The sequence below is a fragment of the Coccomyxa subellipsoidea genome, assembly GCF_000258705.1.
Source record: "Coccomyxa subellipsoidea C-169, whole genome shotgun sequence".
Classification (NCBI taxonomy): domain Eukaryota; kingdom Viridiplantae; phylum Chlorophyta; class Trebouxiophyceae; family Coccomyxaceae; genus Coccomyxa; species Coccomyxa subellipsoidea.
In genome coordinates, this window is record NW_005178032.1 from 941,893 (window position 1) to 959,615 (window position 17,723).

The 17,723-nt window shown below is 53.3% G+C and overlaps 4 protein-coding genes and 1 non-coding gene across 5 annotated transcripts; 3 read left to right on the top strand and 2 right to left on the bottom strand.

Moving 5' to 3' along the window:
- Positions 1–504: 504 nt before the first annotated feature.
- On the top strand, positions 505–3,892 carry COCSUDRAFT_56342 (glutathione synthetase ATP-binding domain-like protein; the record flags this gene model as incomplete). The annotated part of the gene is made up of 10 exons (XM_005646382.1): positions 505–651; positions 802–938; positions 1,062–1,203; positions 1,337–1,465; positions 1,645–1,823; positions 2,028–2,115; positions 2,462–2,767; positions 3,040–3,240; positions 3,521–3,622; positions 3,803–3,892. 10 exons carry the CDS (start codon positions 505–507, stop codon positions 3,890–3,892), a joined length of 1,521 nt encoding a protein of 506 aa, XP_005646439.1.
- A 678-nt stretch (positions 3,893–4,570) lies between these two features.
- COCSUDRAFT_t46 lies at positions 4,571–4,642 on the bottom strand. The gene has a single exon. It is a non-coding gene; the product is annotated as a tRNA-Pro (tRNA).
- A 1,661-nt stretch (positions 4,643–6,303) lies between these two features.
- Positions 6,304–10,274, top strand: COCSUDRAFT_24474 (P-loop containing nucleoside triphosphate hydrolase protein). The gene is made up of 9 exons (XM_005646383.1): positions 6,304–6,466; positions 6,862–7,001; positions 7,199–7,259; positions 7,524–7,705; positions 8,061–8,187; positions 8,470–8,594; positions 8,837–8,995; positions 9,300–9,506; positions 9,949–10,274. Exons 1-9 carry the CDS (start codon positions 6,355–6,357, stop codon positions 10,018–10,020), a joined length of 1,185 nt encoding a protein of 394 aa, XP_005646440.1. The 5' UTR covers positions 6,304–6,354; the 3' UTR covers positions 10,021–10,274.
- Positions 10,275–10,570: 296 nt separating this feature from the next.
- On the bottom strand, positions 10,571–11,300 carry COCSUDRAFT_56344 (hypothetical protein; the record flags this gene model as incomplete). Its single annotated transcript, XM_005646384.1, has 2 exons — positions 10,571–10,890; positions 11,096–11,300. 2 exons carry the CDS (start codon positions 11,298–11,300, stop codon positions 10,571–10,573), a joined length of 525 nt encoding a protein of 174 aa, XP_005646441.1.
- Positions 11,301–12,469: 1,169 nt separating this feature from the next.
- Positions 12,470–16,962, top strand: COCSUDRAFT_56345 (MFS general substrate transporter; the record flags this gene model as incomplete). The annotated part of the gene is made up of 14 exons (XM_005646385.1): positions 12,470–12,520; positions 12,947–13,012; positions 13,227–13,323; positions 13,447–13,617; positions 13,825–13,940; positions 14,106–14,228; positions 14,431–14,576; positions 14,829–14,911; positions 15,087–15,229; positions 15,520–15,599; positions 15,797–15,898; positions 16,128–16,198; positions 16,415–16,525; positions 16,832–16,962. The coding sequence occupies 14 exons, from the start codon at positions 12,470–12,472 to the stop codon at positions 16,960–16,962; spliced, it is 1,491 nt and encodes a 496-aa protein (XP_005646442.1).
- Positions 16,963–17,723: the final 761 nt, after the last annotated feature.

The window sequence follows — 17,723 nt, forward strand, 5'->3', positions numbered from 1 at the left end:
CTAGGGTTGTCCTTTCCCTGCTTTCTCTGGCTGATGCGTATCACGGGTGCATGGCCATTTGTAGCTTGCATCTGATCAGCGGAATCTTAAGTGCCTCAGTCCAGACAACATCTGGAAAGATTCTACCGGTGTCTGGCCAGTGGTATAGGAAGTGCTCGATCCGTGAGACTACAGTAAGCAATGATAGGATGCTCGATCCAGATAATATTAATTGATCGTCGATACATTTAAAAAGGTCTGCATGCCTCATTTGTATGTGTCTCTTTGCCTCAATGCGCAGGCCGACTTTGAGCCAAACAGCAGGAAGCTGAGTGGCCATGAACGCATCCCGGCCATCTATGAATCAGAGGCAGGCTTCTTTTCCGATGCAGTCAACTCAACATGCACTCCTGCTTTGGACCAAATCCCTTGTATTGAGATGTCAGTATGAATCGCTCTCTTCAAGAGCTCGAGTACAGAGGTAGCATTTGACGTTTGCAGGAGGATCGCTTGCACTGGGAGCAGATGGGCCGTCCAAACATTGCTGCCAACTTCATGTCCCCCACAATGTATGGATCCCTGCCCAAGGCCCTCAGCAGTGAGGAGCGGCTGTCCATCTCGCGCAACACCCCAATGTCAGCGTCACTGAGGGAAGTTCAAAATCGGACCCCGGTGAGTCACCTTATTGTCTCTGTTGTGCAAATTTCATCTTGGCCATGGTCATGTCCCACCGTGTATCTGCCCACCGTGTATGCTATTTTATGTGCTCACCTTTGCCTGCTGTGCAAGATATAGCATCAAGTCACCTCTGCTGGCGCGCAGGCAAAGGTGTCGGCACCAACAAGGGCCGGCAGAGCTTTGAGGAGATCCCTGCTGAAGGGCTGCGTGATTGTGATTGTGGTGGCGGGATACTCAGGCAAGCGGTTCATTTATGAGCGAGCCCATGAGCTTGGCGTCAGGTGAGCCCCAGACCCTGCACATACCTTTCAGGGCTGCCAGTGCCCGTAATGACAGTAACACTATGTATCAGCCAACTGCATGGGTAGGAAGGGGTCATGTCACAGAGGGAACCGGTGCTGCAGGGTGGTCATCATTGATGGGCCAGACAGCTGGGCAAAGACTCTGGTGGGGGAGAAGGTGATCGAGAAGTTCTATCCTGTAGACTTCACAGATGAGGCAGCCATTTTCGACAAGTGCCTGGTCAGGATCAAGCAGGCAGAGGCGGTGAGTCTGCTTGACTCTTGGAAATGCTACTGTGCTGCCATCTTCGTGATTGAGCCCCAGCATACAAATTGAGAATGCTGGTCTTAATTAGGTATCAATTACAGTGCTCTGATGAGACAGATGCCGCTTGCAGGAGCTTGGACAGGTGGATGGGATCTGCAGCTTCTGGGAAGCTGCGCAGGCGCTGGTGGCATCTCTGGCAGAGCGCCAGGGCCTCCTCGCGCACCCACCTGCTGCTGTGGAGAATGCCAGGGAGAAGCAGGTAAATGTTTTATCATTTTCTGACAATACAAACGAGCTCAAGATTGACTCATGCATGATGGGGAAACCACAGGCAAATCTCATCATAGCATTGTGCAATATCGTCATGCAACAGTACTGCTTGCTACATGGCATTGTACAGGTTTCGAGTCCTCGAGGGCATCAGCTGTGCCTGTGCAGAACACGAGGTCTTGCATGAAGGCCGCCGGGCTGCCGACGCCTGCGAATCACCTGATCAAGAGTGGCGCTGATGTCAAGAGGGCGGCTGAAGTTGTGGGCTTCCCAGCCGTCATCAAACCCATCTCTGGCGCTGCCTCTGAGGGTGTCGTGCGCGTTGACTCCCTGGAGCAGCTTGTAAAGTGAGTGTGGGCTTCCTTCATTACTATTAGAGAGCGCGAGAGGCATGTATTTGTCTGCAGCAGATCAGAGAAGGAACAAAGACAGTAGTCTGACTGTCTCTGGCATGGCAAGAGAGGTAGCACGGCTTGCGTCGATGTTGTCACAGCACACAAAGTGTTGTTGCATCAACCTTTGCTGAAATGTTGTGGTCTCATGAAACACAGGGTGTATGAGAGGGAGAGCAAGAAGATCAAGGCCAAGGCCATCGACTCCAACACCACCACCCTGGACGACAAGACTGCCGAGCAGGAGGTGCGCTCCATGTCTCTGCCACATGCTCAGATCCAAGTACAGCCACTGCAGCTTCCTGCTTGCCTTTCTGAGGACTCCTGTCACTTGGATACTGTATTACAGATCTTCTTCCACGGCAGAGTTGCAAGTGCTTGTACACCGTGATGGCAGTGTCACAACAATGCATGACACTGGCAAGCGTGAAGGATGCTGTAGGGCACTCCCCTCACTCCCCTGATTAGTATGTTACGTGATTGAAAGCATGGGAGCAAAAGGTCAGGAGGCAAAGTGATCAGATCTGAGCAGGATAGATAATGTGCAGTGCAAAATCAATGCATGACGCTGGCATGCATGTTGCTGTGCGCAGAGGGCGCGCGGCCGCGCAGAGCTGACATTCATGATGGAGCAGTACCTAGACGGGCCAGAGGTGGATGTGGATGTGCTGCTGAACTCAGACGGGGACGTTGTCTACGGTAATGTGACCGACAACTGGCCCACGATCGAGCCCTACTTCAACGAGACTGGCTCCAACTGCCCCTCCATCCTCAGCCTGCAGCAGCAGCGCGAGCTGTGCCAGCTGTCCGTCGCCGCCGTCAAGTGCATGGGCTTTGTCGTCGGCAACTTCCACGTCGAGTGCAAGTACACTTCCAGTAACGGGCCCCAGCTCATCGAGGTCGGCCCAGCTCCCTGCCCGATTTCAAAATTTCAATTTGATCTTGTAGATCTATAGCTTCAAAACTGTCTGAGGTCCTGGCGGTGTTCTGCTCAGGGTCTCAGTACTTTGCAAAGGTGTTGTTGACTGACATGCACATGCGAGGCAGCCTGTTCTCCAATCTTCTGCCGCTCGCTCTCCCTAGATATCTGCGTTCCTGTTCTCTCAATGCAGGAGTCATGATGCAGAGCAGCGTTGCATGGTGGTGTGATAGCGCACATGGGTGCATGCAGGTGAACGCTCGCATGGGTGGTGGGCCGGTGTACGCGATGAACCAGTTTGTGTGGGGAGTTGACCTGGTGGAGGAGCAGTTTCTGGGCTGCTGCGGCATCCCCTCGCGCCCCTACCTGTCCAAGACCCCCCAGAAGTGCATCGCCGAGTTCTCCATCAACGCCCAGAAGACCGGAACGCTGCAGAATGTGGACTGGGTCGATGTGAGTCACTGTGCTCTCCCAACATGCATCCACACTTAGTTCTTGCTGTCCAATTTTAGCTATCTTCGTTGCAAATTGTGAAATAAAATTGTCCTTCGCTGTCCCGTTCTCAGCGAGCTGCATATAAAGTATGCCACATATTTCTTAGATTCTATCGCAACCTTGCAGACCACAGTGATTTAGTGATGGAATGTGAAGGTTTTAGCCATGTGCATGAATGAAGGATGCGTGTAATTGGTCAATGATGGCTGATGGGGTGTTGTGTGCGTCTGGGACACAGAAGTTCCAGGACGACCTGCATGTGGTCTACGCGCGGTCAATTGTGGAGGAAGGCGCCAAGGTTGTCTGCGTCGAAGATGGCCTGCCAACATGGGTCGCCGAGGTGAGCCCACAAGCGATCTCCTGACCAGTCTCAGCCCTTCATCTGATCCTGATAATTTCCTTCTTGCAAGCAGAGCTAGCTACTTAGCCTTAGGCAGGGTCCATCTGCTTTTGTTGAGCTGCCTAATAATCTGGATGGCTGGAAACGAGATGTTGAGTGTCATTCCTGTGCCTCCTGCAGCTCATGGTCTGGGATGCGGATGTGAACAAGGCCATTGCGCATGTGCTGGACATTGAGAAGGACATCCAGGAGAACATTGTCATCACTTGAACCGCAGCCTCCTAGCTTTCTTGATTACCAGGATAATAACTTCAGCTGTCTGTGCGGGTGTGCCACGGATTGGGAGGGGCATTTTTGCGACCTTTTTCACTGCGGGTTGTGCAAGGATGGCCGTCCAAGTACATCTGTACCAGTATTCTCTGTCCATTAGCTAGTGGTCAGTCATCTCCAAATGTGAAAGGGTCTCTGTTTTGGGACAAGATATTTGTCCTGAAGTGATATTCTGAAACATACCCAGCATTGAGGGAGCGATATGACTGCTGGATGGGCTTGATTCTTATCGCCACAGTTTCCTTCTGGCACTAGGTTTAATAATATGTGGTGCGTCTGAGAGACAGCACAATCCAGGCTCCCCAAGATCTTAAGGTAAGGCTGCTGATACTGCTGTATTATGGAGGGATGTAACAGTCTAGATGAGTGCTTCTTAATACAAGTCACTGCCATGGTGACTGGCTTGACTAATACCGCACCGCGCAGCCTGCCTGCATGCATGCTGAAAACATTGTGCAACAGGGACCACTGTTCTACGTCATGCTGCACAGGGCCCCCTCCAGTTTGGAGAAAGAGAGAGAGAGGCAGCCAGCACTGCCACTGCTCTAACCCCAAGGATAGAAATTGTAGGTGAGCAGAAGAAAGGACAGTCAAAAAGGAAATCGGACCAAGAAAAGAGGGGAACAGGGGGACTCGAACCCCCGACCTCTTGCACCCAAAGCAAGAATCATACCCCTAGACCATGTTCCCTGGCGATCAGTTACGGTACATCTCTGTATTTTCCACTGTATATATTATTGCGGCGTGGGCATCTACCTCGTTCGGACGATGATTCATGTGCTAGGTGCTTGTGGAGTACAAGAACACCAGGAGTAGAAGACTAGTGTGAAAGATATCGCCACAGCTGTTCAGTTTGGCGGACGTATTCTTGCCAGTTGTTTTTGTCATTTTGCTAGGCAAGACGGAGGCGCACTTTTGACACAAGTCTTTGCAGAGTGTCAACTTGCGTTTTGACATGCAAAACCTTTGATCGTCAAGTTAGCAGCACATCCACATGGTAATCTGCGGATTTGGCTGCCCATGTGGGACTTCTCGCTTCGTGCCCAGGTACAGGAAAGGAGGCTTTCGCTTTGCAACCTTGTCTTCGAGGTCGATCATAGAAGAACGCTCTTGATCCCGAAACTCTTCTTTGTTCCAATTTGCATGAAGCAAATACAATCTATCTGGTTGCGCAACAACAAAGTTATAAAGGGGGCTTGGCAAGTATTATATCGACGTGGCTTGTCTTGTCTTGCTGCCTCTAAAGGCTGATAGGAACGTTACTCCGTGTGGTTCCCTGAGGATTAACGCAATAACGCAATTCCCTGGGTGCTGCTGCCAGCTCATTGTCCTTTCTGTCCACTGTCAGGCACACTCCAGGAGGACACTGGCTGGGTCGTCGGCCCCTGCAGCTGTTGGCTGCTGGCCGCGTCAGGCCAGAGCCCAGGAGCAGAAAAGCCGCCGGTGACACCAAGGTGCCTGAAATCTTCATCCCCCTGGGGCCTGCGCGTCCGTCTGAGTCGACCCCTGCGCCCAGCACTGAAAGCAGTCCTGCAGCAGGCAAAGCGAGACAGGAAGCTCCACAGCGCCAGCAAGGTGCCAGCAGACAGGAGCGTGTCGGTGAAACAGATCAAATTACACCCGAGAGGAGCTCTCTTTCTGCCAGCACAAGTGGGCGGAGCAGAGTGGCCGAGGGACTGCCGTCTTCCAGTGGGAGGTTTGGCAGGGGCGCCGGGGAAGGGCCATCCCAGGAGAGGGATGTAGCCCAGGATGAGAACAGCTCGCCCTACCAGCAGCGGCGAGGCAGCAGGAGGCCTCCTGACACCCTGAGAATACAGGACAGGAGACCCGCCAGGCCGCACGTGTCTTCGCCTGAATATGCCCAGGTACAGCTTTCATGACAAGGACTCTCCACAGCACAAAGTTTAGCGCAACACCCATTGGCAGATCTACCTCAGCTCTTTACTTCACTATAAAATGAAGGTGCTGCAGAAATTTCGGGAGCCATGAAGGGGCTATTCTTGGTGCAGGCGACGCTGCAGCAGCGTCGCAGCTCCAGGAAGGGGCCTGGCGAGCGGGCAGCATCCCACGACAACCGCTACGGCGTGTCCCTCATGCGCAGGGGGGCCGGCAGCACAGCCACCTTCTTCACGAAGGTGCCTGCTGCTTCACACCATGCGTGCTGTTTCTCACTTTGGCACCCATGCTCAAAAATTGATTTGTGTGGGGTGTGCGGAACAACAGTCTCCAAAAGGCATGCCTTGGTCTGATCGGGGCTTAGAGCAGGGGGTGCTATTGCGAACCCCTAAGTCAGGATATATCACCCTCTGCTTAGAGCCACAGGGGGTTCTATGGCGCAAAGACAATGATTGGGGGTCATTTGGTTGCAGTCGAGTTTCAAGGATGTGGGTGCGAGCGATGAGATGGTTAAGGCGCTGAGGGGGATCGGCATCGAGCGGCCGTCGTACATTCAGGCGGCCGCGTACCAGGTGCTCACGTCAGGCGCCCGCCACATCGTGCTGGCCGACCACGCAGGTGCCGCCACAATGACCGTCTTCACCATCGTCTACTGCACCTGTTCACTTGTCAACCCAGCGCATAGAAGCTCGCACCCTTCCTGCCATGCAGAGAGCGCACATCCATCCTAATATACTGAGGTACACTGGGAAGGCTCTCCGTAGCCGGGTCTTCATTGCCTACCCATGGCATTTGGCAATTAGCAAGGAACACTTTTCATTGTTGATGGGGACCCTGCTGGTGTGATGTGTGTGACTAACAGCACCATGGTAGCCATGCCGGGTACTCATCATGGCATAGACAGCACGCTTGGCATGATGGTTGATGTCTGTAAATGTGATCTGCCCCCCGGCTTTATCATGAAACGGGGGGCCATTGCATCTCTTGTTGAAGAACCCGCCGGCTCGGCGCAGGGAGCGGCAAGACGCTGGCGTACCTGCTGCCGCTGGTGCAGGCGCTGCGGGAGGAGGAGCAGAGCCTGTGCGACAGCCTCACCATGCGCAACGCCCCCCGCGTCATCATCCTCGCCCCCACCACCGAACTCTGCGCCCAGGCACGCTCGTGCACCCCCTCACGCCCCGCAAACCCCTTCTCACTCCCTGATGGAGGCCCTCTCCGCAGCTCAGCATTTGTAGGGACGACATTACTTTGAAAATGGCTGAGAGGGTGTGAGCGGCGCCATCAGTGAGTGAGTTCCCCAGGGGTTTCTGAACCTTGACATGTGTTCAGAGCAATTCCTTCTGATTGCAGGTTCTGATGGTGGCCCGTGGCCTTGCCAAGGGAGCACCCTTTCGTTCCATCGCCCTCACAGGTGGGCCAATTCGTGACCAGCCTGGTCCTCATTGCTGAGTGCATCCGCATGCTTGCCAAGAGACGTGTCCTGTCGCTCACACTGTGTCCTTTATGCATGCTGTGTACAGAGCAGCCCTGCCACTGTGGTGCTGGCATAAATCGGCCTGCACCAAATTCTGCACAGATTCAAGAAGCTGATGCCTTCAAGTTCCCTTTCAAAACACTGTCAAGCAAGGCAGGTCACACTATTCTGTTCACTCAACAATATCTGTGGCGTGTGCAGGCGGGTTCAAGTGGCGGACGCAGAAGGAGGCGCTGGATGAGGGGGTAGATGTGGTGGTGGCCACTCCCGGGCGGCTGGGCGAGCACATAAAGGCAGGCAATCTGCGCCTGGACCAGTGCCGCGCCGTCGTCCTGGACGAGGTCGACGTGCTCCTGGGAGACACCTTCGCGTTCGCGCAGCAGGTGCGCGCTGAGAAGCCCAGTGGCAGTTCTTAGAGGATGTGGGGCACGCAAACGTGTTGGAAAATGCACCATTGTTGGCCGCTCAGCATGCCAGCCCCAGACCAGTGACAAATCTGAAGCATGCCTTGTGAGAGAAGGTCAAGAGGTGCCAGAAATATTTCAACAGTGCATGAGAGATGTGCAGTCTGTCTAGCGCTCTCGGCCGGCTTCTCTGAAAGCAATGAGCCTGGGCTTGAGACCGTGCTCAAATACAGGGCATTTGCTGGACCTTCTCTTTGAGAGGTATGAGCGTCTCAGGGGCTGACCTCAGTCATGGGATATTCTGCCGGCTGAACAATGAGCGCTCCACACGCAGGTGGCGCCACTGAGGGCGGCGGCCCCCGAGGCGACGCGGTTTGTGCTGGTGACGGCGACGCTGGCAGAAAACGTGTACCTGCAGCTGCAGCAGGACTTCCCCGGCATCACCCCCGCGTTCGGGCCTGGTGACTCCCGCCACATGCAACCATGCAGTCATGACATTTCAAACAGTGCTGCTTTTGTCGCACACCTCAATCTCCACAGTGCTGCTGAAGCCTGCTTGGACGACACACTGTGCTTGGCCTCCGCCGAGCTGCTGATGTCTTCAGAGAGCGAGACTGAAGCATTAAAGATAGTCGACTTGTCAACAGAGGCCTGCTGATGTCTCTCACAGGGGTAGAAGAGGGGCGATAGGGTAGATAATGCTTTGCCAATGTAGAGTTGGTGAGAATGACGATACTGCGCAGGGCTGCACCGGACGGCGCCGGGTGTTCTGGAGCAGCTGGTGGACTGCAGCGGCGGCGATGTCATCAACGAGGACACCGGCTTTGAGCGCAAGTCGGCCGCCCTCCTACGCGTGCTCAGGGAGCAGGTGAGGGGCTATTTCTGCTTCTGTTGGAGACAGAACAGCTGCCATGAACCTGACATGAGCATTGCCCTTTCTTGAAACGAGTTGCTTGCAGGGTCCTGAAGCAACTGCTGTAATGCTTCTCTACTTGCAAGACAAACATGCTACATTGTTTATGTGAGGTTCATTGTCAGAATGTGCAATGGGTGAAGAAGACGTTTGTGTGATTTGCTGGGCTGAATGGCAGATTGCGTGTGGGCCAACAGGATTGCACGCGGACGATAGTGTTCTGCAACAAGATCGAGACGTGCCGCAAGGTGGAGAACCTGCTTAACAGGAATGGGGAGGATCCCAATGAGGAGGGCCTGCTGGTGCTGCCATACCACGCCGCCATAGAGGAGGTCGCTCGCAGCAAGGCTCTCAAGGTGAACCATGCCTTTGCTGCTGTTGTCCTTGAACCCAGGCCATTGCCCTTGTTCTTTAGGCGGCACAGGGACTGGGTCAAATTCTGAGCACTTCTGAGCACACTGAGATACGATCCTTTCTTCGCTCATGCCATGGCACCACCGCATGCAGCAGGTGCAGGCAAATTGGCTATTCTGAACTGCCCTAGCGCATATGCTGGCTGCAGTAGCTGGACAGGACTCCCTTAGGTCTCATGCATGCGCTCCAGCACCTGGCAACTGAAGGATCACAGGCCTTGCTGACGTGTCTTTTGTGCTGCCGCAGGAATTCCTGGCGCCGCCCATGGACGGCGCAAAGATGGTGCTGGTGTGCACGGACCGGGCATCGCGCGGCATCGACTCGGCGCATGTGGAACACGTGGTGCTGTTCGATTTCCCTCGCGACCCCTCCGAGTATGTGCGCCGCGCCGGCCGCGTTTCCCGCGGCGCCGGTGCCTCCGGCGTTGTCTCCATCCTCGTCCTCGGCCGCCAGGCGCGTCACTGATACTCCTTATTAGTCACCCTCGCTCGAATATATATGTCTGCGTTCCTCTGTGTGTAATTTGTGAAGGAGTGTTTTTGTCGTGGTTGATTGAAAGGCATGATTGAAAGGCACCAAGTAATAAATGTGTGTGTTCTGCAAATGCACCTCAAATTGGAGCTTTTGTAGGCGCATGCTACATGGTATTATAATGAGCTTGTCGGAGAAGCCCTCGGCTTCCTGGTGCACGTGTGGGCAAGTTCCCATGCGCATTGGGTATCATGAAGGAAGCATTGTGCTAGATTGAATCCCACATGCTGCACGCAATGATGCATGCAATTCCCGAAATACGTATTGTGAGTGTGAATGAGGCAAAGCATGCAAAGGAGTCCATGCTGGGAGGCACGGTTGTTTTGTTAAGCAGGGCTGTCAGAAGAAGGTGTGTGGGCTGCAGGTGAGCTTGGCCAGGCAGCTGCTGGAGCGCAACCAGAAGGGGCTGCCCATCCACAAGGTTCCATCCGGCTGAGTCCGGTTCGTGTTTCTGGGCTCTGCTGGCATTGCTGTCTTTGTTGTGCTCTTCAGTACTAGTGGGTTAGGCATGCACGAAATTTGAGAATTTTCGGATTGTCTTGGGGGCCAGGCAGGGAATGCATTTGGCTGCAAGTCTATCAGTACTCGTGAGCTGAGCGCTACATGATGCATGTAATGGACCGAAGGTGTACGGCTCAGGTGCCCTGGTGTTTTAAGCTGACATGGCTGTAATTTTCTAGAATTGGGCTGAACAGTAATACTGTCAAAGAGAATACGGTATTTTCTGATCTTACCAGCATTCTGCAATCCTACGTCATACTGTTAGTCACATGCATATGCGCGAATCTACGCAATCTCTTATGAGCTCAGCTCATCAGCTCTTCCATAATCAATCGCAATCTATCGTTAGTCCCACAAAGTATGGCGAACCCAAGGTAGCTCTGTTGAAGTCAGATTTCACACAGGAAAGCACCATGAAACCAGCAACGCAATCACCATATACTTACCTATATTCAGGCATCACAAAAAGAAGTGCCAAGGCAGGGCTATCTCCAGGGTCCCGCAGCTGCTGTGGGGGTGTTTGAGATGAAAGGAGCTATGTTCTCCCGCTCCAGGGGGGCGGAAGGCGCCGCACTATAAGAGCTCCTGCGGCTGCTGCTCGGGGGCGCGAATGACAGGGAAGTGGCTGCCGTGCTGGGCCGCAGAGACTGCCTACGGGCCAGTGACAGGGATCTCCTGAGTGTCCCTGCACTGCTGGTGAATGAGGCTGTCATGAAGGCTTCAGAGGGCGCTCGGCTGGTCCTCACTGGCTGTGGCCTGCAGCCCTCCACTACCTCAGGGCACTTGGCAAGAACCTCCCGCAAACCTGTGGCAATGCAAGGAAGCACTTTCACGCCCGGGGTCAATATTTTGCACAGTGCACGAAGCCATCAATGCCATATGGTGGTGGGGCAGTGACGAGCAAGTACAGGCATTCACATGCAAGAACACTCTGGCACTGGCATGATTGGTGTGCCTGTTCTGGAAGGGGATGACCATGTGTCCATGTTAAGAGATGACTTGACACCTACCCCCACTGAGGAGCAACATATTGTCAGCTCCCTTTTCAAAGAGCAGATTGGCAGCAGGCGCTGCGACTCGCTCGTCCCAATCGCACACAAGGATGAACCTCTGCTCCCCATTCATGAAATCCAGGATCTCGGGTGACAGGGAGTTCACCGCCCTTGACAGCATGCGCGCTGGGTAGCTCACAGCTGCAATTGAAGTCAGAGTCATCGTGAGTGACGGGACCGAGGTGCCGCACAGTCGTGGCATCAGAGTCAATATATGAAATGCCATGAGACTTTCACTGGAGCTTGAAGCCACACAACAGGAATGGGAGTGGGGCAATCTCACCAGTCCTGACATGGAATTGAGCGAAGTCATCCTCATCTCTCAGATCCAGGATGAGGCACTCCATTTCACTGGCACTGCTGTCCAGTAATTCTGTCAAGCGAGAAGCCTGCAGTCAGCAACAGATTACTTGTCTTGAATCAAACCTACATCGAGGGTGCATAAGATCTCCGATCCAGTAAGTTACGAGGTTTATATACCTTGATGCGGCAGAAGTTCTCTCGACGCTGGAATCGAGCATGCAGCCCCTGTTCCGCAAGGTACTGCTTCAGCTTTATCTCAAATAAACCGCTGTCGACCACAGACTTGACACTCTGGTACCTCTCATTGGGCGGAGGTACCCTCTTCTCCCTGACGTTGGCGGCCAAGGGCTTTGACCACGAAGGCATTGTATGAAGCTAGATGGGCTTATTTTTCATGAATGACTCTACCAGCCGTGCAGCGTCACACATGAATTGAAAGGATCCTATGAAAAATATTTGGCCACAGTTCTATTGCATCGACATCCGTACTGCCCCACTGGGGGATGGTCAAAGGCCCCGATTGACCTTCCCGATATATGTATAGATGTGCACTGCAGGTTGTACACGCCGGATCCTTGAAACTATATTATATTCCTGGATCAGAAAAGTATCTAGGATCGTTTCATATCCATGCGATCCTCAAATAGCTGAGAGAGAAAAGAATGAATGTGAGAAAGGAGCAGTGTGTACAGATCTCAGATGCCCCTTCCAGCACGCTGAAGAACACGAGTATAGAGAGAATTGGTGATAGTCTCCGATCGAAATAAAGGATACAAACGCGAGAAAGGACAGCAAACAGAGGACAAAGGTCCCGTGACTGTCACGTGCACTCAAGAGCACGTCAGCGGACAGCAATCCTGACTCACAGATCCGATTCAATATCAGCACGGGACATCATTTCAAATTAAGAAAGGAGCAATTGTCACGAATATAGCTTGATATCGGAGGCTGCAGGGGAGCAAGCAGCTTGTACAAGCACCTGGTCTGCTCTTCCGCCAACCTGACGCGGCAGAACGGGTCTAAAGCGTGATGGCGACCTCCAAAGGCGGCGAGATGGCTCTCGATATGCCCGATCAGCAGGTGTGAAAGATTAACTGAATATGAACGTAGCATCTCGGTTCTCAGGTTGCTGTTGGTAGCTTTTTCCGAAGTCTCCCACCACCTGCTCCTCGACAAGCTGTATCCCGTGTTTGTGTAGCATAATCGTAATGAAGGACATTCTTTAATGTGGTGCACATCGGCTTACATTGTGGGGATGTCAAAAACATTATGGACGCGAGTATTTGCCTGACCTGAGATAGACAGAAACCCCACATGAGAGAAGGTTTTGCTACGATCAGTTGCGGTCTCGTAATGTTGCTGTAAAGTGCATTTCACTTCTAGCACTGTTTCTCTAAGGGCAGGACTCCGTCTTGTCTGACCTTCAATCCGATCAGGGTTCCCTCGGCACTGCCCTTCCAGTCGTGAACTTACGTCCGATGTGACGGATTGCGCTGTCCCGTGCAGATGGATACTCATCGGATCATCAGGAAAGCGTACGTAGGCATCATTCCCTTCCTATTTCTCACCACGGTGCGCACATAACGATTTCGTATCTCGTGCTATTGTACGGCAGATGCATGTGCAGAGGGCCCACAGCTTTCTGCTGCAGTCAAATCAGCATCATACGGCGTCCTAGTAGACCAAAATATCTGCCTTTTCAGAGCAGATAATATCGCGATACAGATTGAGAGCCCCCAACGCTCTGATCTTCTTGGGGTCACACTGAGAGCTTGTCTCGGTGCAGACCCTGACATACATCGACCGATCCAACGTTTCCTTCGCCAGTCTCCAGTTCAAGTCCGACTTGGGGCTGTCTGCCGAGCAGTATGGTCTGGGTGCAGGTAACTCCCTACCCAGCCACTATCTTTTGGTATGCCTTATCCAACGCGCAAGTCAGTCGTCCCAGATCGGCAGGAAGCAACTCACCTGGGATCTTGCTTTCACCTCCTGTCTCCACGACGCAGGTATCTTCTACATTGGGTACGCGGTGTTCCAGATCCCCAGCAACCTGGTCATCACTCGCGTGGGGGCTCCCCTGTGGCTTGGCATGCTCATCTTTGCATGGGGGATCGTGTCAGCCTGCACCTCCACTATGAAGACCAAGGAGCAGTACTACGCTGTCCGCTTCCTCCTCGGTGGGTGTCCCCTTCCCTGAAGCGCCCTTGGGTTTTTGGGAGAATTTTGATGCCTCTACAATCCTGCCAAAGCCTGTGCTTGCACCAGGTGCAACACTGTGAGTTGTTCAGGTAGGCAAGTATCAAGGCCTGCATCATTATGAAGTTGAGGAAGAGTGTTAATGCAGACCATGTCTGTAGCATTAAATTGCCTGCGTGCTGGTGCAGGTGTCTTTGAGGCCGGTTGCTTCCCAGGCTCCTGGTGGCACCTGCAGCTCTTCTTCACAAGCCTGGAGGTTGGCTTTGCCTACGCCGCCGTCGCCTCTTCGACAGCCCTGAGCAACGTGCGGCCCCACCCCCCACACCTGCATCCACACCTCCCTGCAAACTGCACCAGTTCTTTACATGCCCTCAACAGCACCCATTTGCTTGGGAGTGGGGATCCCTTAAAGTTCCACATTGGTGGCTGGTCTTCCGGCTAAATGAGCATCATGTGCTGGTGGGTTCAGGTCATTGGAGCTCCCATAGCAGCGGGCATCCTGTTCATGGATGGAGTGGGCGGCTTGCGGGGATGGCAGTGGCTATTCATCCTGGAAGGCTGCATCACCGCCATCTATGGCATCATTCTCAAGGTACGGACCAATTCCTCACCTGGCCTCAGCATAATTGGATCATTAACTTGCCTACTTGCTCACCATGCCTGTCATGCGTTGACATCAACCTTCAGAGCATACCTTCTGAACCGTTGAGGTCCGACATCGTACGGTCAGTCCTTGTTGAAGCATCTAAAAACATATCAGATTGTTCAAATGATAAATTGTGTCGGGCGCGCAGTTTGTGCTGGCACCCAAGCCGTCGAGCGCGTACTTCCTGAAGCCTTCGGAGCGGACGTGGCTGGCAGCGCGCCAGGACAGGCTGCAGGCCGCCTTCAACAGCAAGCACAGCCGCCAGGGCAACTGGTGGGCCTCCATTCCAGACTGGTGCGCGCCCCCTCAGCCCCCTTTAATGCCCCCTGCACCACAGCGCAGCGTAACCACCGCACAAATGTGTCTGCGCGCAGTTCATGGAGTAAATGACCTAGAAGGCGGCGTGTGCGCATCCTGCATGTGCTGAAAGACTTGGGTCAAGCATGCTTGTTAGCAGGAGCGTGTGGTATTATTGTGAGGCAGAATGCGTTGGTAGAGATGGCCTGTGTCAGCTGGATAAGAGATTTTTGGTGACTTCTGCTGCAGGAAGATCTGGTACCTGTCTGTCTGCTATGCCATTCTGCAGTTTGGCATCACCGCCGTCGTCTACTTCAACCCCTTCATTGTCGGTGAGCGTCTTCCTTCAATCATCCCCACATCACCCGTCCCACCCCGCCAGAATCCTTGCTGTCAGCCATATAAATGTCAATAATTCAATCACATTTGCCCAGCACTTCCACACCCAAAATTTATGACTTCCAGTGCTTGAGAAGGGTCGCCTAATTTTGGTTGTGACATGCACAGAGGCCCTGTTCTTTGGAGGCAACTTCAGCGGCAAGGCACCCAAGCTGCACTTTGCCGACGCGCATGACCAGGCCTGGCACACGGCCAAGATCGCGCTCTTCTCCACCGTCCTGTGGGTGCCTGTCGGCGCTGGCATGATCTTTGTGAGTCCTCCGTCCTCCTTTGCAGGCCTCAGTCACACAATACACGACTAAACGTCCATAAAATTGCGAGGCAGTTCTCTTTTCCTGCTCATGGCGCTCGCTTTGCCTTGTATGTCTTGTAGTGACTTTTGCCTGAATATGTTAGGACAGCTGGGAGTTACTACTTCCTTCCCTGTATTTCTATTGGACTTGTGTGGGACATATGTGGGTTGCACAGCCGAAAGACAGCATTTTGCCGTGCCTTAGCGGCAAGGTGTGTACCGTGATATAATGTTGGTGACGGAATGCAGGTCTCCTGGTCTGCCAAGCACTTTGGCGAGCGCAACTGGCACTCCTCAATCCCCTCCCTCATTGCTGGCATCTGCTTCCTGTGAGTACCACCCCTGTATCATAGTATCATAAGTCCATCGAACTTGCCAGTATGCTTTTACAGATAAGCCAGGCAGGCAAGTTGATACAGTACATGAGATGTTCTTGCATTGTGCCAGGGTTGTATGCACCTTAGCATGTTTGGGGGAGAATCACCCAAGTGGCACCCATATATTAATCTGCAACCTGTTGATGCAGGGTGGTGCCAACGACAATCAAGCACAGCCCTGCTGGAGGCTACGTTCTGATCATCATTGCTGCCACCGGCGTCTGGGCACCCCACGGGCCCATGTGGTCGTGGTAAGGAGACTGCTCCTTGCGCACATGAGCCTGTGCAAGCCCTGACTTATTTTCCTTCTGATTGCATCACTTCATGTCATTAAGGGATAGCGCTGAAGTTTAACTCGTTGTTCCCCAAGGCAATGTCTTGTAGAGCAGCGCTTGTGCTGACATGCAGACCCCTTGAGACAGAGCAAACGCAGCTTCGCATTGTGGTCTCTGCTACTGAGTTGATTTTGTTTGCTGACAGGCCCAAGACCTTCCTGCACGGCCAAGGTGCAGCCGTGGGCATTGCCATTTTCAACAGCGTCGGCGCCATCGGTGAGTCATACAATGTTCTCTTACTGCACAAACACAGCATCAACATCTTACAACCCCAGCTGAAACTGCAGATAGACTGCACAGGTGCATGCCAGAAGCAGTCAGTTGTGATCGCCACTGATCCAGCAACTGATACCAGTTTGCATCGCCAGATCAAACCAATTTCCCTGTGCATGTGTGCTGCCGCGCTTTGACCTGCTAGTGCGTGTGGGGCAGGCGGCTTCTGCGGCCCCTATGTGGTGGGAGCTCTGGTGGACCGCGGCGGCTATGTGAAGTGCATGCAGACCCTTGGCGGCCTCTTCCTCATTCTGGGCGTCGCCATCGCACGTGCGTTCCCTCTCTCCCCTGCTTTCCACCATTATCATCACATCTCCCCTTTGCCCTACAGGGTGTTCGCGCCCTAAAGCATCCTGTACGCTGTGCTTCCCACCATTGCAGTCATTGTCTCCCTTGTTGCGCTCACTCTCTATCTCAGCCTTGGAATGCATTGTGGTGCATATGAACAGCGGGGGAAAGTGCTGCTCGATGGGTGTGCAAGGAAGCGTGCAAGGCCATGTGCCTGTTTGACAAGGAACAATCAAGTTGTTGTAGTGGACGAAGCGCTCGTGTTCAAGTTGGTTTGTTGTGCTGCAGTGTACCGGCCAAAGGATCTGGAGTCTGAGAACGTGGCTGGAGACGGCGTCAGCCGTGAGCCCGATGCTCCGCGGCCGGACAGCGTCGAGCTGGCCAAGGCAGACAACGAGTCCCAGGCCAAGACTGTCTAAGGTGCCGCCCCTCCAGGAACAAATCACCCCACAGCTACAAATTCCATGGACTGCTCTGTCAGCTAGTCTGGTGCCTGTTCCTTGGCAATCTGGAGATGTTGTGGCATGGAGTGTGGCAGCACCAAAATCAGGATGCAAGAAGATAAGGTGAAAGTTAGTTTGGCAAGAGTGAGGGGTTTCAGATAGGTTATCTTACATGCTTGGTGTGCTCTTGGTGTGCTGAGATGGCAAGGGGCTGTATTGAGCCTCTTCTCTGGCCATCGTTGAGTTTGCTCGCCTTGGGGCCGTCCAATGTGACATGTTGCCTACTGCTGGACATTGACAAAGTTGGCGACGTCGTTTGATAGCACAGGATGCGGAATTGCTGCGTCCTGTCATTCAAGGCTCTTCTTTTCTCCCATTGCTGGGTATTGACACAGTGGGACACAAATTTTGAAGGACACAAGACGCGGACTTTCTGTATGCCGTGGATTTGCATGACAGAGTGATTGCTGCATTACACCGGTGGTACCATTTTGTCCCATGGTACTTTCTGCCACTGCTGAGTATTGACAGAGTGCATTTGTTGGTTTGTTGAGCGCGCATCAAATTGGGGATCTGATTTGGCTCCCCTGTCCGTTCCTTTTGCCGCTTTGAATTGAAAAAATATAGAAAACAAGCAGTCTTTTGTTGGCAGCTCTCTACGTGCCAAATTTGGTGTTACTGGCACAGGGGTGCTGAAACAAGTTGATGCCCATGGGCAATTTTGATCGTGGATCTGC